Source organism: Jaculus jaculus, chromosome 1, assembly GCF_020740685.1.
Source record: "Jaculus jaculus isolate mJacJac1 chromosome 1, mJacJac1.mat.Y.cur, whole genome shotgun sequence".
Classification (NCBI taxonomy): Eukaryota; Metazoa; Chordata; class Mammalia; order Rodentia; family Dipodidae; genus Jaculus; species Jaculus jaculus.
Genome location: NC_059102.1, coordinates 209064346 through 209082969, shown reverse-complemented (window position 1 = coordinate 209082969; position 18624 = coordinate 209064346). Strand labels below are relative to the sequence as shown.

The 18624-nt window shown below is 42.9% G+C and overlaps 2 protein-coding genes across 7 annotated transcripts in view; one reads left to right on the top strand and one right to left on the bottom strand.

Annotated features, from left to right (window-relative positions):
• Positions 1-7768, top strand: part of Mtus1 (microtubule associated scaffold protein 1) — a 177519-nt gene extending 169751 nt beyond the window's left edge. For all 5 annotated transcript variants that reach the window (XM_045132017.1, XM_045132009.1, XM_045132015.1 and 2 more), the window contains 2 exons: positions 4472-4569; positions 5550-7768. In XM_045132017.1, the coding sequence (XP_044987952.1) occupies positions 4472-4569; positions 5550-5763 (312 nt within the window). In that variant the 3' untranslated portion in view covers positions 5764-7768. The remainder of the gene's footprint in view (positions 1-4471; positions 4570-5549) is intronic.
• Pdgfrl (platelet derived growth factor receptor like) overlaps positions 911-18624 on the bottom strand; it is a 56359-nt gene continuing 38645 nt past the window's right edge. Inside the window, exons 4-6 of one of the 2 annotated variants that reach the window (XM_045132048.1) lie at positions 15849-16142; positions 10868-11007; positions 911-1955 (exon numbers count right to left, since the gene is read on the bottom strand). In XM_045132048.1, the coding sequence (XP_044987983.1) occupies positions 1950-1955; positions 10868-11007; positions 15849-16142 (440 nt within the window). In that variant the 3' untranslated portion in view covers positions 911-1949. Of the gene's footprint in view, positions 1956-8417; positions 8919-10867; positions 11008-15848; positions 16143-18624 lie in introns of those variants that run through there. The other variant, XM_004666364.2, reaches the window with a different exon arrangement.

Below are 18624 nucleotides of genomic sequence, written 5' to 3'. Positions count from 1 at the left end.
GCTTTAGAATGTTGAGTTAATTGATGTGTGTGTGTGGAGGGGGGAAGCTGGGGTTTCTTGATACTGCAAATGAATGGCTTTATGTGGGTACTGGGAGACTGAACCTGGGTCAGCAGGTTTGTAAGTAAGTGCCTTTACCCGCTAAATCATCTCCCCAGTCCAGAGCTGTGAAGTTGAGATAACTGTTACTTAAAGATGATTGGCAAGCACCCAGACACACAAAGAGTAAAAGTTAAATTTTCTTTTCCAAACTTGTCTAAAGCTGATTTGTTGCTGTCATCTAGAATGTTGATTCAAGGAAGGTATAAAATTCTAGAAAAATGGAAAGAAGTCAGTCTCTCATTTCACTGAATGGTGCATCTTTACCTGCCTACAGAATATTTTAAACTAATGGCTTCTTCTAGCTAGGATGCTAGCTACTTTGGCACGGTTCGACAAGGGCAGCTACAGTGATCCAAGCCAGACAAGACCATTGCTGTACTTTGCCTCCGACTGCCAGCTGCCTTGTGCTGCTTGCCACTTCTCCACCCCATTGTGGGTGACTCACCCTTGCATAAGTGACCCATTCAAACCCAGAGAGGCCTTGGACAATAGAGATCACAGAGGCCACTCTTGTCTGTTTGGCTTTTGTTTGTTTGTGACTTGGGGCTTGGTTTGGTTTTTCTTCTAGAGATCTTTCCTTGAAGAAGGTCATGGCTAAGCCCTACTACTTCCTATCAGGAAATGTTGGAGTTTTTTTGTTGCTAAGTTTTTAGGTATTTTGAGTATACAATAGAGTTTTATTTGGCCGTAAAGAAAAATTAAATTATATCATTCACAGAAAAATTGGTGGAATTGGAGATTATCTTAAATGGAGCAAACTAGAACCCAGAAAGACAAATATCACATGTTTTCTCTCTGTTTAATCTAGATTAATACACACATACACACACGAAAATAGAAGTGAGGGAAAGTACACAAGCAAGAGGGATAGATGAAGGACAAATATGGTCAAAGTACATGATATTCTTGAACAAAAATGTCATTACAAAATCCATTATTTTGGACAGCAAATATGCGCCAATATATTTTTATAAAAGGAAACACATAGGCAGTGACAGTCACAAAAGTGGAAATATCCACTTCTAGCACTAAAATGCAGATGATTCATAAAGTCCTTGCCCTTTGTGTATGTTACTCTTTATAACAAACTTCCTATAATGTGAGACTATACAACAAACACATCACAATTAGGTTGGTTATTTGGCTTAGGCTGGTTAGGGAGCATTGGACACATTTCTGTGGTCAGCTGGTGGTTCATCTGGGATTAGATGGTCACAGAGAGCCTTATTCACATGCCAGTGCTTGGCAAGCCAGTGACTCCAGGGCCTGGAATAACCAGGTTTGCAAAGAAGATTGGAGGGTTTCACCCTGTGATCTTTCACATTCTTGGAGGCACATATGGTGCCTCAAGTGAAAGCACTTTTCAGGTGTGTACTTAACTTCCATCACCTATGTCCCATCAGCTAAAATTCCCAAGGCAAAGGCCAGGACACCAGAAGGTACTTACAGCTGGAAAGCCATTATTACAGTGTAGTCTCTGGACAAATGTGAGCTGGTGAGTGCTCACTGCTTGGTTTGCATGCAGCATCAAGGAAGACTCTCATGATTTGTCTGCTCCAAGTGATGTCAGTGACATGAGGGTTAACCAAGACTCCAAAGCTCCTCCCACAATTTTGAGTGCAAACCAGGACACATTTCCACTTGAGATCATCTTTACCATTTCTGGTACTCAAAGTCCAGCTGGGGTTCACAGTGGCTCTCTTGCCCACCACCATCCATATAATCTTTCAGGCTTCTAGAGGATTTTTCTGCGTGATCTCTTGAGGCCATTCCAGTTACAGTTTGAGAGGATCTGGGAGGGGTTGAGGCATGATGGCAGGCATGTGTAGCTGGGACTCCTCAACTCCTCACATCTTGGTGGAAAAGGAAATACAGAATTTTTTATTTTAAGGAATGCAAAGAACCAATGGTTACTATTAGGCCCAACCTTGTACACATAGCAGTTCCTGTCAAAGGTTATCATGTTATGCCAGGTCAATGGTTCTGTACACCAGGCAGCTGGCCATGACTCAGCTAATCCTGTTAATAATTTGTTGTTCCACCTGCTATTCATCAGAACTTCTCAGATCTTGTGTGATAAGAGTGCTGTAAAAGTACCACCATATTTTTACTTCTGTTGATCCAGTGTCTTTCTCACCATGCCTGCACGTATCCTGACACTCCAGTGAGCATCACTTTGTTATATGTGCAGGATGAGTTGCTATGACAAGTACACCCACTGCTGCATTCTTTACTTGTAAGGTCCAGGCCTTTGAAGAAGCTAAGATTCTTAGTAAGCACAAGGAGGTTGGCTAAGGAAGAGCACTTTGGTTTGAAAACTGGCTCTGCTAATAATTTGGTCTGAGACATTATCAGGTACAGCTTCTACCCTTATGACATGGAGATCTGGATGAGATAATATTTTAAGGCCATTTCACCACCCAATCCCTAATTCTGGGTTTTCCCAACTCATGTTTTTATCATGGATTCCTTTATAACTACTGAACATTTCAAGGTGCCTTCTTTATCTTATTCCAGACTCGTTTTTCTGGAAAGTTATTTCACCTGAATGGGTTGTCCTGAGACTTTAGATAAGGGAATATCTTTAAAACAACAGAGCTTCAAGGAGGGACTTTAATTTTGATAGATGAGTCATAGGCTGCCATGACTTAATTTAGGATTAATTCTGACCGAGCTATATGATGTCACTTCCCGAGCAAGTAGTAAAACTGTACCATTGAAAAGAGTTGAATGGAATCAACTCCCTCTTACATGCAGTGAGTAAATGTCTTCAAGGGTCTATCCTTTAATCTCTTGAATGAACAATTTATTCTCCATGCAAATTGTCAAGCAAAAATCAGAGGCTTTCTGTAGAGTTAGCTCTTTCATTTGATGCTCTACACAGCCTTGTTGTTTTGCACCTGTGCGAGGCCATGCAGAGGTGAGCACGGGAAGGTACCCTGAATATGTTTAAGGCCTTCTTACACATCACCAGTAACTATGAACTGTTGACCTGTGAGTTTCCATCAAATAGGAGAAGAGAATTTCCCCTCCTTTCTACCCACCCTTCTTTCCTTTTTGAGGCAATAGTAGCCAGGGGAAGATTAGGAGCCTGCTAAACTCAGGCTTATACGCTACACTGATTGCTTTACTAGTCTGAAAAAAAGGTTTAATGTCCATGATCACCTAGGTAAGACACCAGTTCTCAGGGACAGATTCTGGCTGTATAAATATTTAAATGGCTTGATATGTTTTCAAAAATAAGGTTGGAGGCCGGGCGTGGTGGCACATGCCTTTAATCCCAGCACTCGGGAGGCAGAGGTAGGAGGATCACCATGAGTTTGAGTCCACCCTGAGAATACATAGTGAATTCTAGGTCAACCTGAGCTAGAGTAAAACCCTACTTCAAAAACAAAAAGAAAAAAATAGGGTTGGAGGTCTTAGCAGCTAAAGGTACTTATTTGCTTGTAAAGCCAGTTGACACAGGTTCAGTTCCCTAGTACCCATGTAAAGTCATGTGTACAAGGTGGCTTATGCATCTGGAATTTGTTTGCAGTGCAGGAAACCCTGGCACACCCATGCGTATGTGCGCGCTTGCTTGCTCACACACGTTCTCTCTCTCTTACACACACACACAAATAGAATTTTTTTAAAAAAATACCATGTCTGGGGAGCTAGCTCAGTGAATTAAATACTTTCTATGCAATGCAACTTGAGTACCCGAGTTCAGATCCCCGACCACACATCACAGAGAGAAGCTGTAGTAGGCTTCTGTAAATCTGACACACTTAAGCAAGAAGGGAGAAGACAAGAGAATGTCATGCAAGTTTGCAAAGGAGCAGTGAACAGAATGAGATTTCCTACCTCAAAATGAGGAAAGGATTGACCTGTAAGTCTTCTGGCCTACACACATACACACACACACAAATAGATAAATCATTAAAAATATATGGATATCTGGGTGTGGTGGAATACACCTTCAGTCTCAGTACTTGGGAGGCTGAGGTAGGAGGATCATTGTGAGTTTGAAGCCAGCCTGGGACTAATTCCAGGTTAGCCTGGAGTAGAGTGAGATTCTACCTCGAAAATCCAAATAGCATGTATATGTGTATGTATGTATGTATGTGTGTGTGTATGTGTGTGTGTGTATATATATATGTATGTATGTATGTATAACATATATATATATATACATATATATATATATATATATGATAGCTAAATACTGTACTTTACTGCCTTATTTAATGTACAAACATGTAAACATGTTATATTTTCTCTAATTACATCTTTTGAAAATATTCTTGTGTTAGGAAGGTACCTTAAGAAATAAGAGATTTTTATCTATATATATTATGGTATAAACATAGGAATTCTTGTGTATGCCAAGGTGGACAACAACACAACATTGGTTGACAAGCTGAAGCGATTCCAGCAGGAGAACGAGGAGCTAAAAGCTAGGATGGACAAGCACATGGCAATTTCAAGGTACAAATGCAAGTTCCTCCCATTCTATACTCTACTCTGTAGAAGTGTGACCATATTGCATAATGAGGCACTAATATCCACCTGGAAATACAAAGGTGGCAATCCCTCTTTCTTTCTAAGTGTACCAAACACAGGAGCCTAAGCAGACACTCTTTCTGCTTGGCCTGGCTTGAGACTCTGCGACTCTTTCAGAGAAAGAGAAGCACAAAATCAAGTACAAAACAGCCTTTAAAGACAGCCTAAAACATGCAGAGTGTTTGTGTAAGTGTCTCTTAGCCTGCTATGAAATTGTCCAAAAAGTACAGCTTCTTTATTTATTTATTTTTTTTGACTCAGATTTACACTTCCAGTGTTTCTGTTTTGATTTGTTTTCCTTTGCATGATGCAGGGGATTGAGCCTGGGCATCAAACATGTTAAGCAGATACTCTACCACTTGTATCCCACTCCCTAGTTTCTCTTTTTTTTTTTTTTTTTTTTTTTTTTGGTAGGGGAGGGAGGGATTGAGGTAAGGTCTCACTCTAACCCAGGCTGACCTGGAATTCACTATGTAGTCTCAGGCTGACCTTGCACTCACAGCGATCCTCCTACCTCTGCCTCCTGAGTGCTGAGATTAAAGGTGTGTACCACCAAGTCCAGCTCAAAAGTTCGGTTTCTTTCTCTGTATGTGTGCTTGAGGTAGGATCTCACTCTAGCCCATGCTGACCTAGAATTCAGTCTGTTGCTCCAGGATGGCCTTGAGCTCACAGTGATCCTCCTACCTCAGGCTTCTGAGTGTCGGGATTAAAGGCATGCATCACCATGCCTGCGCCCCTCCCCCAGTTTCTTATCTTAAAATTTGTGACCCTGTCCAAGATTTTATTTGTCCTATTGGGATCATTTTTTGCACCTTTAAATTTAAAATGGTAAAAAAGACCTTTTTAAAAATGTTTTGTTGTTGTTTAGCTTAGCTTCCACATGGTTTCTGCTTTGTGTTTTTAAGGCAACTTTCCACAGAACAGGCAGCACTGCAGGAGTCCCTTGAGAAGGAGTCCAAGGTCAACAAGCGTCTCTCCATGGAGAATGAGGAGCTATTGTGGAAGCTGCACAATGGAGACCTGTGCAGCCCCAAGAGATCCCCCACGTCCCCAGCTATCCCCTTCCAGTCACCCAGGAATTCCGGCTCCTTCCCCAGCCCCAACGTGTCACCCAGATGACATTTTCTGAACAGGAAAGACTCTCTGAAGGCATTGGGATGCAGGTCTGCTTGACCGGTTGTCCTAAGAACAATCATGGTAGCAAGAGCTGCATTAGCTTTCATGGAATTTCCACAGAATAACTGGAAAGTAAGCACCACCATGTCGGCCACTCATGAGATGGAAACTGTGGAGGAAGACTTTTGACTCAGCCCAAAAGCTACCTCCAAAAACAGCTTTTGGAATTAACGTGGACATAGATGCACAAAGCACTTAAGGAATGAGAGAATCTTGTTCTTTGCCTTTTTTCCGCCTAAGCATATGGAGGCAAAACCTCTCAGGGGCTTATAAAGATAAAGATTTATAACCTTTACAAAGTTCTTCACCACAGACACCTTCTTGTGATTTTTATTTCTGTCTGACTGGGTGGGTGTGTGTGTGTGAATGAAATGGATGTAACAGAGTGTCACATGTCTGATGCACCCCTTCCTGTTGGATATTAAAAGTCAAAATTTGAATATAGCTGGGTTTGTACTAATCAAACCATAATCAATACATACATGTCAACAAAAAGCCATAGAAGAAAAAGCAATAGTCGATTCAATTATAATTATCTATCACCAGCTCTGCTTAGTGCTGTGATGTGGTGGGGTGAGGGTATGACAGCAAAAGCTTTTTTGACTTGTTAATATTTGAATATTTCTTTGTACCTTTTTGGAGTTGGCAGGTTTTCAATGCTCCATTCTGTCAGCTGAAACTAGCTAGATTTTTCCATAGGCTTTTGTAAGCCTAATGCTGTACTGTGGTCCATTTTCTCAGGCTATGAGCAAATGTAGAACCCAATTTTTCTTAAAGAATGAAATCTCTATAAAGAGGGCAGTACCAATGGATTGTTCTACCTTATTTTTACCTTGATCTCAGATATCTCTACAGATGTAAACCTTCATCTTCTCTCTCATTATCCTCACTGCCCCATTCCTTCCTCCAATTCAGAGCCACAAAAGTAAACCTTCTACCTCCTACCTACTTTCCTCTGGGACAAAGATTTAAAAAAATGTTTTTCCAGAGCCATCTCATCTTTGAGGTGCTGAACTATTTTCCAAATAAAGTTATGTCTGGCTCTGTGACTTCACCTTTGGAAACCCCTGGGAAACATCAGTAAAAGAAAGAGTCGGTATGCACTATAAATGAGGCACCTTTTCTAAACCCGTAGTCTGGGAAGATAATGCTGGTCTGGGAGTACCCTTTGAGCATGCCTATCTGGTTCACAGGAAGGACCAGCCAGCCCATGAATATGGGGCTTATACAACTGCCCTCCAAATTACGTTTGAATTTCTTTTCAAAACTTCACTTGTTACCTCCCCTAGTTCTAAGACTCTGGGGAAGGTGGAAGGACAGCTGTGGCTTCTCCCCTACCCTCTGCATGTGTCAGCATTGTGATGTCAGTATTTACTAATCTGCATTGGATGGCTGTGCAAATAACCCCTATAGTAAATAGAGTTTCATGATACTAGAGGTGGATATTTGAATCATCCAGTACATGTATACTACACAGCAAATTGATATTCATGATGCATGCTTTTTATCAGTGATTGTGTTTGAAGTCATTAACCCCCAATAGTTTATTATGTGTGTAGCCTTCCATGTTTGCTTCTGTTAAATGGGAAGGTAGGTTTGCTGCCACCTTCAGGACTATCTGCTCATGCTTCTAAGTTCTCAATAACATAGCCAAAGTTGCATTTACCATGCACAACTCTAGGTGTGGTGACACTCGTGCCATTTCCTGCTGTCCTCCATACCATTTAGGTGTCTGGGAAACCAATTTTAGAATAACATCTTCAGAGGATAGGGAGACAACAGGAGAGAAGATAGGAAACAAAATAGCTTTCAATGTTTTTTTTTCCAAATGTTTTACATAAATGTTGGCACATCATAAAAATATGAATGTGTGGCAAACTTCAGTTTATAGTGATGGAAAGTGTATTTTACTTTGATCAAATAAATATTGCTGGAATATTCAATATAAGCATGGCAGCCTCTGGCATACTTTGCTCTTCAAAGTGTTAAGTTGTACAGACCTCATAGCTCAGTAGTTAAGAGTGTGTCCCTTAAGCTATTTTATAGGAATTTCCAGTACAATCCCAGAATTCTTCATGGGCTGAAATATGGCTCACAGAGCTAGAGTTAGAGCTAAGCTTTTCAAAATTCAAAGATGTATGTTGGAGAAATTTTGGTTAGTTTAAATAATTTCTGTTGCATGACATAAGAAAATTGAGATAGCTATTGTTGAAGTATTTTTGAAGATAGATCTAGACAAAGTTAAACCTTACTCTGTGTATCTATTGTATTAAAAGCTAAGAATTTAATAAGTATTTGTTCCAGTTCTTTTAAACAGATGAATCTAGAATTAGTGCAGTAATTTAATATAAAACTAAAACTAAGAATATATAATTTTTGATGCCTTCATAAATAAGCTCACATGATTTGTAACATTGCCTCTGAGATCAAGTGACATGTCTACACACTTAAATCTTGAGTTCCTGCTTGTAGATAAGCAGTTGAACTTTATTACGTCATGGAGAATATTGGGTGCTGACTCAAAGACTGCTGCTGTCAACAAACTATTCTGAGTGTACTTAAACCAAATTTAAAAACAAGCACGTAGCTAATTTTTATTTTTATAAAAATGTGCTTTAATAGAAATTATTATATGAAGTTGACATGTTTTCTTAGTATAAAAACTAGAAACACATAGATATAGGCAAGCAATTAAAATACATGCTTTCTGTTAGAAAAAGGAACACTTCTATTAATAGACAGATGACCTCCTTCTAATAAGTCTGTCTGACTTATAGGCAGGGAGGGATTTGCCCTTGGAGCTTGGCACTTGACACTGGCTTCTGGCAAAGCAATAATAAAAAGAACCCTGGTGCTGAGTATGTACACAGATGGGCTTTCTGTCAGTTCATTCAACTTCACTTTCCAAATCAGGACAACTCAACAGTGGTAGCTACTGTTGTCTGTCCTCGGAGATTCTGTGCAGTGCAAATATAATATCCTGCATCAATGGTCTCAAAATCTTCAATGGTAATGACACTCTGGGAGAGTCTTGTGGTATGCCCGAGTCCTCTGTGGATCAGCCTCCAGGTGTCTTGAATCCCCACAGGCCTTTCATCCTGTTTAATGATAGCCACAGACTGAAGTCAGAGCTGAAGCTGCAGTCCACAGCTCCCATGCACCCAGCTCCACCACGTGTGTCTTTCCACATGCAACGCACAGCCCACAGAAACCTACTAGATTGCGGAGCTCATGGGATCTGGGAGTACTTTTACTCATTCAAGGCTGCATTGTTCCCAAGGAGAGTCTTGAATTTCAGGATGCTGTTTGGTGACTTCTTTCTATCCCTTAGCAAGTTTCTACTTAATATAAAATGGATTCTTCAGGAGTTCCAAGTGGAAATTATGCATAAAAATAAGGACAGAAGTTTTCACTGGATCATCTCTAGTGCCAATTTTCACCCCAAAGTCGTTCTAATTCACAGAATTTAAGGTCACAAGTCCAATGGACTCTGTAAGTGAAACATGGCTCATGATGGTTCAGAACTAGGAGAGGGGCAATTAGGCAAATGTGCCCTAGGACTGCAGAGGGAGGCAGGCTGTGCCAAGGATGGGTAATTCCCTAGAGCACACAACATATTCTAGAAGAAATAGTCACTTTTGCCAGGCATGGTGGCACATGCCTTTAATCCTGGCACTCAGGAGGCAGAGGTAGGAGGATTGTTGTGAGTTTGAGGCCATCCTGAGACTCCATAGTGAATTCCAGGTCAGCCTGGGCTAGAGTGAGACCCTACCTCAAAAAACCAAAAAAAAAAAAAAAAGAAAAAAAATCACTTTTGAGAGATTTCATTCAGCTCTGGTGATAAGAACAGTGTTTTCTGGATTTGTCTTTTTAAAATATTATGGCGTTAGTGCCTTTTCTGCTCATATATCAATAATAATGTAAAGTCAGGCTCTGCTGAAAATCATGAATGTCTTCCAGCATTTTAAAAACAAGCAGCTAGCACCAGGATGCTGGAAAGTACTAGGGATCATTATTTTCCACCCATCAGAGTCCTCAAACCAGAAGTGGATTGGCTACTGAGTATACCTTGGGAAGCCAAGTCTCTTCAGTGGGTGGCAGAGCTATTTATTTCAGTGAGCAGGTCATGCACAGAAGCTCAAGACACTGCAGCAGCTTTTATGGAAAGTCTATTTTTAGATGGTCTCCGATTTCATGGCACCTTGTGGACAGAGTATATGTTTAGAGGATATCAGCTCAGAGCTTTCCCTCGGCCTTGCCTAGGGATGTGTGGCCTGCCAGGGCCTCACCCTTCTCCCATCATGTCTTGTAAGCTTGGATAGAGAACATTATGAAGCGTTCCCAAAGGTAGTTAGATGAGCCTCTAGAACACCCAGAAGGTGAAACTGAAGACAGATTTGGGGATAAAGAGAAGCCATCCCTTATTCTTTCATGCCCCTGTCCCTTCTTAATTCTAGGTGATGAAAAACTGCCATTGAATATCTTGAGGGAATTGCCTAGTAACACCACTTTTTTTTCCTTGTTCTTTAAAACAATCTATTTTATTTTTTTTCCTTTTTGGGGGCTTTTATGTAATTATTTTGCAATTTAGCCATGTCTTTGCATGTTTATTACTTAGTCCTCTGATTTTTTGTTGTTGCTGCTTTTTGTAATTTCAATGTAAATTTGTATTGTTTGATCTTTTAAAATATATATATTTGAGAGGGACAAAGGCAGAGGCAGAAAGAAAGAGGACATGGGCATGCCAGAGTCTCCACCCACTGCAAATGAACTCTAGACACATGCACCCCCTTGTGCATCTGGCTTACGTGGGTCCTGGGGAACCGAACTGGGGTCCTTGGGCTTTGCAAGCAAACGCCTTAACCACTAAGCCATTTCCCCAGCCCAAACAACCTATTTTTAAATAGACTGAAACATCTTAGAAGTAAACATTCGCTGGCCCCTACCATAATCCCACACATTTCTTACACTTAAGCTATAACCTATGCCACTGGGTGGGGAAAAACTAGGTTTAAAGCTGTCATCAAGGCTGGGATGTGGGACTTACCTTTTGCCCTGGAAAGATCCACCTGAATTCTACTTCGACATCAGGCTCCCCTAGGACAGTGCAGAGCACACTGACATCATCCCCACCTTTCACTTTGTTTGAGGAGGCCAAGATGGTTGTCGATGGAGGGCCACTGGGAACTGAGAGCAGGCAGGAGACAGAATGAGACAAGTTGTTAAAGACAAACTGACAGGCATACTCTTCTATGAAAGAAGATGCACTGTTTATTCCTCCTTACAGCATCACTATCCCAGGCTGATGCTAGCCCACCTCTTTGGTTTTTTTGGAAGCAGCCTCTGTCTCTCCACCTATGCTTAGAGTCAAGGGAGGGGCTAACAGGTTGGCCAGGTCATGTGAAGGGCACATTAGATGTGCGAGGACTTAAGGACAGAGTAAGAACATACAGAAGGCAGCCTGGCAGGACAGTAGTGGACAGGTGAGTGTGTGGCATCCATCTTCAGAAAGAACAAGTCTAAGTACACAAATGAGGAAGATACTTACAGAAAGGGCACCACTGATACCTGTGTTTGTGTTGCCTTCAAAGCGTTTCAGAAATCTATTTCTTTGTTATGGTCAATTCATTTACTGAATAATGTAACTGGGACCACAAGGGCAAACGTGACAGATGGTGGACTGAGCTCTTGGAGCCTAAATTCCAGAAAAGGGGATATTGCTAGGCAGTAATTGCAATATTTCTTTCAAACTTCCACATAGATGCCCAGAGTGCTCCCTAAGTTCAGAATAGTCTGAGAGCCAAGAACGGTCTCCTTAGGAATGGATATCTGAACTAATATCTCAGTGGTGAGCCTAAAATATCTCAGTGAGAGAAATAAGAGGCTCTAGCAGGCCCATTCTATGAGAGAAAGTGGCCCTGCCATGGTGGAAGGCTGGGATAGGCTTCGGGGTGTGGGGGAGTGGGGAGAGGAGCCATCCCCGATTGGTCAGGAGGGCAGTCAAGACCACCATTGGAGACCTGTCAGAAGCTTGTGGTTTTAGAAGTGAAAACCTACTGAATGGATTAATTAGAACAGTAATCAACAACAGTATGGAAAATGGATTAGGAAACAGAAGGTGGACACAGAGGATATCAGTTAGAAAGCTCTTCTTCCTGGTACTAGGAAGAGATAATGATAGTTTTTTCCCTTCTTGAATCTGAAAGTGATTTAATGAAGTCCAAAGGGTAAGGAGAAAGAAGTCAGGCTGCACTTCCTGTGGTGGCCATGCACCTGGGTAACTGCAAAGCCACCACTGTGGTGGAACACCAGGTCTGGAGGGTGATGCAGGCTGATGATAAGCACATGGGGTTCATGGGCCTCTGGGGCATCTAAGTACTGACACTGACCATGGGACTCACACAGACTCACTAAGGAGATCATATAAACATGAAGATCAATGAGCCTCCCCACCACAAGTTCAAGGAGCAAGAAAGAGCATCCTAGGGCTGGAGAGGTGGCTTGGCCAGTACAGCATCTGAGGACCTGAGTTTGGGTACATGCGGCTCACACACATGCTATGGGCATGGCAGCCCACCTGCAATCACAATGCTTGGGAGGCTTTGGAGGCAGAGATAGAGGGTCCCCGAGGGAAGGTGGCTAGCTAGACTTGCTGAACCAGCAACCTCTAGGTCAATAAGTAATAAATAAGGTGGAAAGCTATCAGGAAAAACACATGTTGCCAATCTGTGGCCTCCACACATACATGCACATGGACACACCTGCACACATTTGTTCTCACACATATATGAACATACACACACACTCACACATACATACACAAAGCCATTTTGGAGATACCAACATTTGGAATCTGGAAGAATAGAGCCCAAAGCAAAATGTTCAAAAAGCTGGCAAAAGGACTGGAGAGATGGCTTAGTGGTTAAGTGCTTGCCTGTGAAGCCTAAGGACCCTGGTTCGAGGCTCGGTTCCCCAGGTCCCACGTTAGCCAGATGCACAAGGGGGCGCACACGTCTGGAGTTCGTTTGCAGAGGCTGGAAGCCCTGGCGCGCCCATTCTCTCTCTGTCTCTATCTGTCTTTCTCTCTGTGTCTGTCGCTCTCAAATAAAAAAAAAAAAAAAAAAAAAGAGCTGGCAAAGCAGAGTGAAAAGTGGGGTCAGAGGCAAAGAGGTTTTACACAGGAAAGGTAGAATCTGGGAGAATGAGGTTAGACATTGCCTCTTTGGTTTAGTGACATGGGAGTCCCTGAGGTCCCTGGCAAAGGCTATTTTAGTGGGTGCAAGAAAGATGGCTGACCAGAGTGAGATTGTGAGGAGGAAATGAAGGCAGGGGACACAGGCAGCCTTTTCAGGGTGTTTGGCTATGATGAGTAGAGAGATGGCCTCAGCGAGAACAGGCAAAGCAGGATTGAGAGAGGAATTTGGTAACAGTGACAGAAGCACTGCCTACTGAATAAGAACCACAGCTGAGAATGAAGGCACTAAGGAGCCCCCATTCTGATTCCTGAGAGCAGTTCACTCTGAGGCCAGGCATCTCTCCACAGGGCTGCCTAACAAGCACCATTGTGATAGAACGGACTCTGCCTCCCCCCACCGCCCATACACACAGAGAGACCACTCATCCCTTCTCAGGGTAAGAGTTCTCAAAGAGACAAAAGTCATCCTGGGGCTGGAGAGATGGCTCAGTGGTTAAAGACATGTGTTTGTAAACCCTGCTGGTCTGGATTTGATTCCCCAGTACACATATAGAGCCAGATGCACAAAGTGGCACATGCAACTGGAGTTTATTTGCAGTGGCAAGAGGCCCTGTTGTACCCATTCTCATCTCCCTCCTCTCTCTCCTTGAAAATAAATAATTTTTAAGTCATTTTGGAAGGACTCCAATGCACAGAGAGAAACCACTTCCTTTCCTTTGTCCCAGAGGCTGGGAGGGGAGGCTCTCTCCAGGCAGTCAAGAAAGGGAGGGAGGGAGAGAGGCCCAAGAGAATCTTGTTAGGGAAGGGAGGTGGTATGTTGTTCTGCAGTACGTCTGTTCACCAGCCTGTCCTTGTGCCACCATCCCAGGGCCCAGAAGTGCTAGGACAGATGTGAAAGAGTCAGGCTGGAAGTTGGTCTGGTTGCCACATGCTCCAGAGTGAGAGACTAAGACAGGCTAAAACCTCTCTGTGACCACAAACTGGGATGCAAAGAAATGCTGTAGACAGGGACTGAAGCTGAGAGCCCAGAGGGAAGAGGAGGTGACATCAGAGGAGGAGCTACACACACCCACAGGGTGGTTATGTGGGGGTGAGTCCTTTATCATACATGACAAGAGTTGGAACTACCACCTGTCCTGTCCCCATGGGATTCACAGACAAGCCAAGTTAGCACTTACTACAGAGGACTGTCAATTCTGAGCTTCACCATCTTTGTTTTGTCCCCTCTCCACAACCTGGGCTAGTACCTGAGTGAGGAGTGGAGGAAGGGGAATGGATTCACAAAAGTAGCCTGCACTCAAGTTGGGAGAGTACAGACAGACGTTGGATCAAATGTGGGGTGCAAATATGAAATGAGAGGTCTTAGTAACCAGAATGGGTGTGTCTTATTATTCCAGAGTATCTTCTGGCTGTGAGATTCAGCTTATCTACCATTGATCTCATTATACCTGTAGGAAGGAGCTTTTCAACACAGCAGGACAGATGGGCGTTTCAAGACAAAAAAATTATTTCATGTATGAATGCACCCCATTGAAACGTTCTTTAAACCACCACATTTTTAAAAATCTCCATTTTGAATGGAGAAATTTTATCATACTATGAACTGTCAGGAAGAAGGGAGGGAGGCCAACTGGAAGCAAGCAAGCTGGGCAGGCAGCGATCTGACAAGTCAGGGTTGGCAGGACTCGTTTGGAAAATGGAGACTGGGAACAATGCCTGCTTGCCAGGCTCATGAGGGTGTGGCCAGGCCTCTGTAGATTGCCACTTATCTACCTGTGGGATTTTTCCATGAGGAGACCAGAACTGAGAGGCCTAGGAACCGTGGAGAGAAGAGGGCGGAGGTCTTCAAGATTGGTGCAGCAGGAACTGCTGAGCCTGGAAAGGTCCAAATCTGTAGTTAGAGCTAAGCGTCAGACTGGACGATTCCTGTATCTGATCAGTTCCGGCTGTTGATGTGTTAAGTTGTGATTAACTCTGAGATGCAGTGTGAGTTAGTCATGACACATATACGTTGAGGTTACCCTGAAAATGCAGAGACAAAGAGGACAAAACACTTCAACGGGTGGCAGGAAGTGACAAGAAAGCTGGTGGAGCCATACTGAGCATGGTGGAGAGGCAGAGGTTTCTCACAGAGGCTGTGGTGGTGTGAATTGGATGTGTCCAGGAACTCATGTGCTTTGAATGCTCGGTCCCCAGCTGGTGGCAGTTTGGGAGGTAGAGGCTTGTTGGAGGAGATGCATGTCTGGGGGTGGGCTTGGGGATATTATAGCCAGCTCCCTCTTGTTAGAGTTTGCCTCACTGCCCTGCTGCTATTTTCTACCTATTGTGGCAGAGGTGATGTCCAACCTCTGCTCATGCCATGATTTCCCCTGCACATCATGGAACTTCCCCTCAAGACTGTAAGCTAAAAATACAAACAAACAAACAAACAAACAAACAAAATTTGTCTTCCCATCAGCTGCTTATGATCAGGTATTTTGTGCCAGCAATGCAAAAGTAAGTAGAGCAGAAGGTGATAGATTGGGAGCTGGAAGCAGGAATGGGTGCTTAAAGGGTGCCAGCCTGGAGTAAGGCATGGATGGCTGTACCAAGGCTGTGAACATAAGGGACTTGGTGATTCAACACGGAGGTAGAAGGAGAAGGAACAGTAGAAGGATCTGGAGGAAGAAAGTAGAGGTGAGTTGAATCAAGAGTCTCAGACATTCTAAAAATATAGTAGAAGAATCTATAGAATAGCAGTTCAATCCTTTTTATTTCTAGCACACATAGGGAATAGCAATAGCCAGTGGCAACCAGCAGGAGTGACAGGCCCAGGCCTAGGGAGCAGGCTTACCCTCTACGTAGAGCAGCTGATACTTGACGGAGATCTGAGACTTGCCCCCAGCTTCTGCTTTGCAGTAGACCACTCCCTGGTGATCAGAATGAGGCTGCAGATACACAAAGCCTCTCTTCATGTCGTAAATGATGTCTGTTCCATTGGCAGGGATTTCTTTGGCGGGAAACTCTCTGTGGAGTGTGACTTTGGCTGACAACACTGTCACTCGGCATGGAACCACAGCCTGTCTGTCCGGGTTCAGGTACACAACATCAAAGTAACTGGGAGCAGGCACAAAGAGCTCTCCTTTCTCTGCAAAGTGGGGAGACAGGCATTAATTACTCTGAAGAAATGCAGTAAGACAACATACTCATGGTACTTGGTCTGCAGAAGTAGAAAGGGCTGGATTCTACATTCTGGAAGAACAACATTACTGGATGCTGTCATTTAGATGTGGCCTGTTCTCTAGAGGTTAAAGGCTTAGTCCCTAAGGTGGCTACTGGGCGGGGGGGGGGGGGGGGGGGGGGTAGGGTGGACCTGAGAGGAGGGCTCTGGGACATTCCAGGTGTGCTTTAAAGGGAACTGTATGGCACCAGTGTTTTTCTCTTTTCTTTGATTCCTGGCCATGAGGTGAGTAGTTTGGGGCTCCTGCCATGGCAGGCTATCTCACAACAGGAATAAAGATATGAGGTCAAGTTATCGTGGATCTGAATCTTCAAAATAGGGAGCCAAAATAAACCTTTTCTCTTAGTAAGGTAATTATCTCAGGGAATTTTGCTATATAGTCATGGAAGGCTACTTATCACGCTGTCCATCTGTTTATATGAATAAAATACATGCTAGTTTGATTTAAATCAGGCTCATGCATCACCCTATGGAAGCAAGGCAGGAGACTGATTTCTTGAAGTTAAAAGTTTTAAATTCTTGAAACAGTCTGCCTCTGTGTGGAGAAATGAGCCCCACACCTACAGTCAGTAACTACTATGTAGGAGCATTCATCATCAGCACAATGGAGTCCCTCTGGGAGGCTCAACCTAGTAACAGCACTGTGTCCTCAGCCCAGAACATAGTGCCTGCAAGGTTAGTGGAAGGAAATGGGACAGGAGCAGACAAGAAACCTGCTGGACGCAGGTCTGGCCCCACTTGGCTACTACCTAGCTGGAGACCTTCAACCAATCCTATACTTACCCCTGTTCCCTCTCTGAAATCTTTCTGCCTGATTTGCTAAGACCTAAATGATGCCATTTCTATCTCACAGAAAGGGGAGAGATAAGAACCTTCTTCCCCCCTATTGTCAGTTAGCTCAGTGAAAGCATTGTGGGTTGGCCCTGTTGGGCACACGTGCGTATGTGTTGTTTGGTTGGCTTGGCGTGACTCACAAGACCCTTTGTTTCTGGATAATTCCATAAGGGAACCTTTGGGCTAATCATACCACAACACTTGCTAAATTGTTTCCTGTGCTTTCTCACAATGTTCCTGAAACAAGTCATTGTTCTTGACTTTCTCCCTCATATCCCGGATAACTCCTGTATCATTATTACATGATGTTTTAGGTTGAGCATGGGATTCCTGGAAACATCAAGGGTCTTCATGAGCCAAGAGTTCTTTGGCTCTAAGTACCAAATTCATTACCTGGAGATCCTTCTATAGTGAAAGATGATATTGTGCCTTAGAGAGTTTCAATCAATATGAGGCTTTATTTTGACCAGACTTGATGATTTATGCTACTCTAAAAATTGAGTTTAGCCTTAGGCAAAGGGAGCCATTCTAACGTTGTGTCCAATGTCCATGTGTTTAGAGCATATCTACATGGCATTGGATATGTTACTTCCTCTCTTTGTGCCTCAACATTCCCATTTGTAAAAAGAACAATATAGAATAGATTTATTAAGATATCTTTTGAGATGCTAAGAATGTAGTTCTTTGGTAGAACACTTGCCCAGCATACACATGTGTTGTGTTCATTATTTAGCACTGTAAGAAAGTAAAGATTAAAACTTGAAGAATGGTATGATTAGAAGATGATAGAAGTAATATTTTAAGGGTTTGTAGAATGAGGAAACTGAATCAATGAGCAAAGCCAGTAACATTAGTAAATGTTTTTTATTTCAGAATTCAATAACAGTATTTCACCAGGTGTTGTGATGCACATCTTTAATCCCAAGCACTCAGGAGGCAGTTATAAGAGGACTGCAGTGAAGTTGAGGTTACCCTGAGAGTACATAGTGAATTCCAGGTCAAACAACTCTACCTCAGCAACCATTGTTTTTAAAATGTATTTGCAGGCTGGGAAGATAGCTCAATGGCTAAAGGTGCTTGATACCAAAGACTGTTGTCCTAAGTTCAATTCCCCTATGCCCACGTAAGGCCAGATGCACAAAGTGGCACATATATCTGTAGTTTGTTTGCAGTGGCAAGAGGCCCTGGTGTACTCATTCTATCTCTCTCTCTCTCACATAAATAAAAAAAAATACTTTTAAGATGTATTTGCAAAGCAAGGGAAAGGCAAATTATAATTCAGAGGGAGAGATGCCTAGTATAACAAGAAGCCAATCTTCAGTACCGAGTAAAACACACACACACACACACACACACATTACTACCTTCCATCTACAAAAGTTCATTTAAAAAATTATAGGTTGTAGCCGGCGTGGTGGCGCACGCCTTTAATTAATCCCAGCACTCGGGAGGCAGAGGTAGGAGGATTGCCATGAGTTCAAGGCCACCCTGAGATGACAGAGTTAATTCCAGGTCAGACTGGACCAGAGTGAGACCCTACCTTGAAAAACCAAAA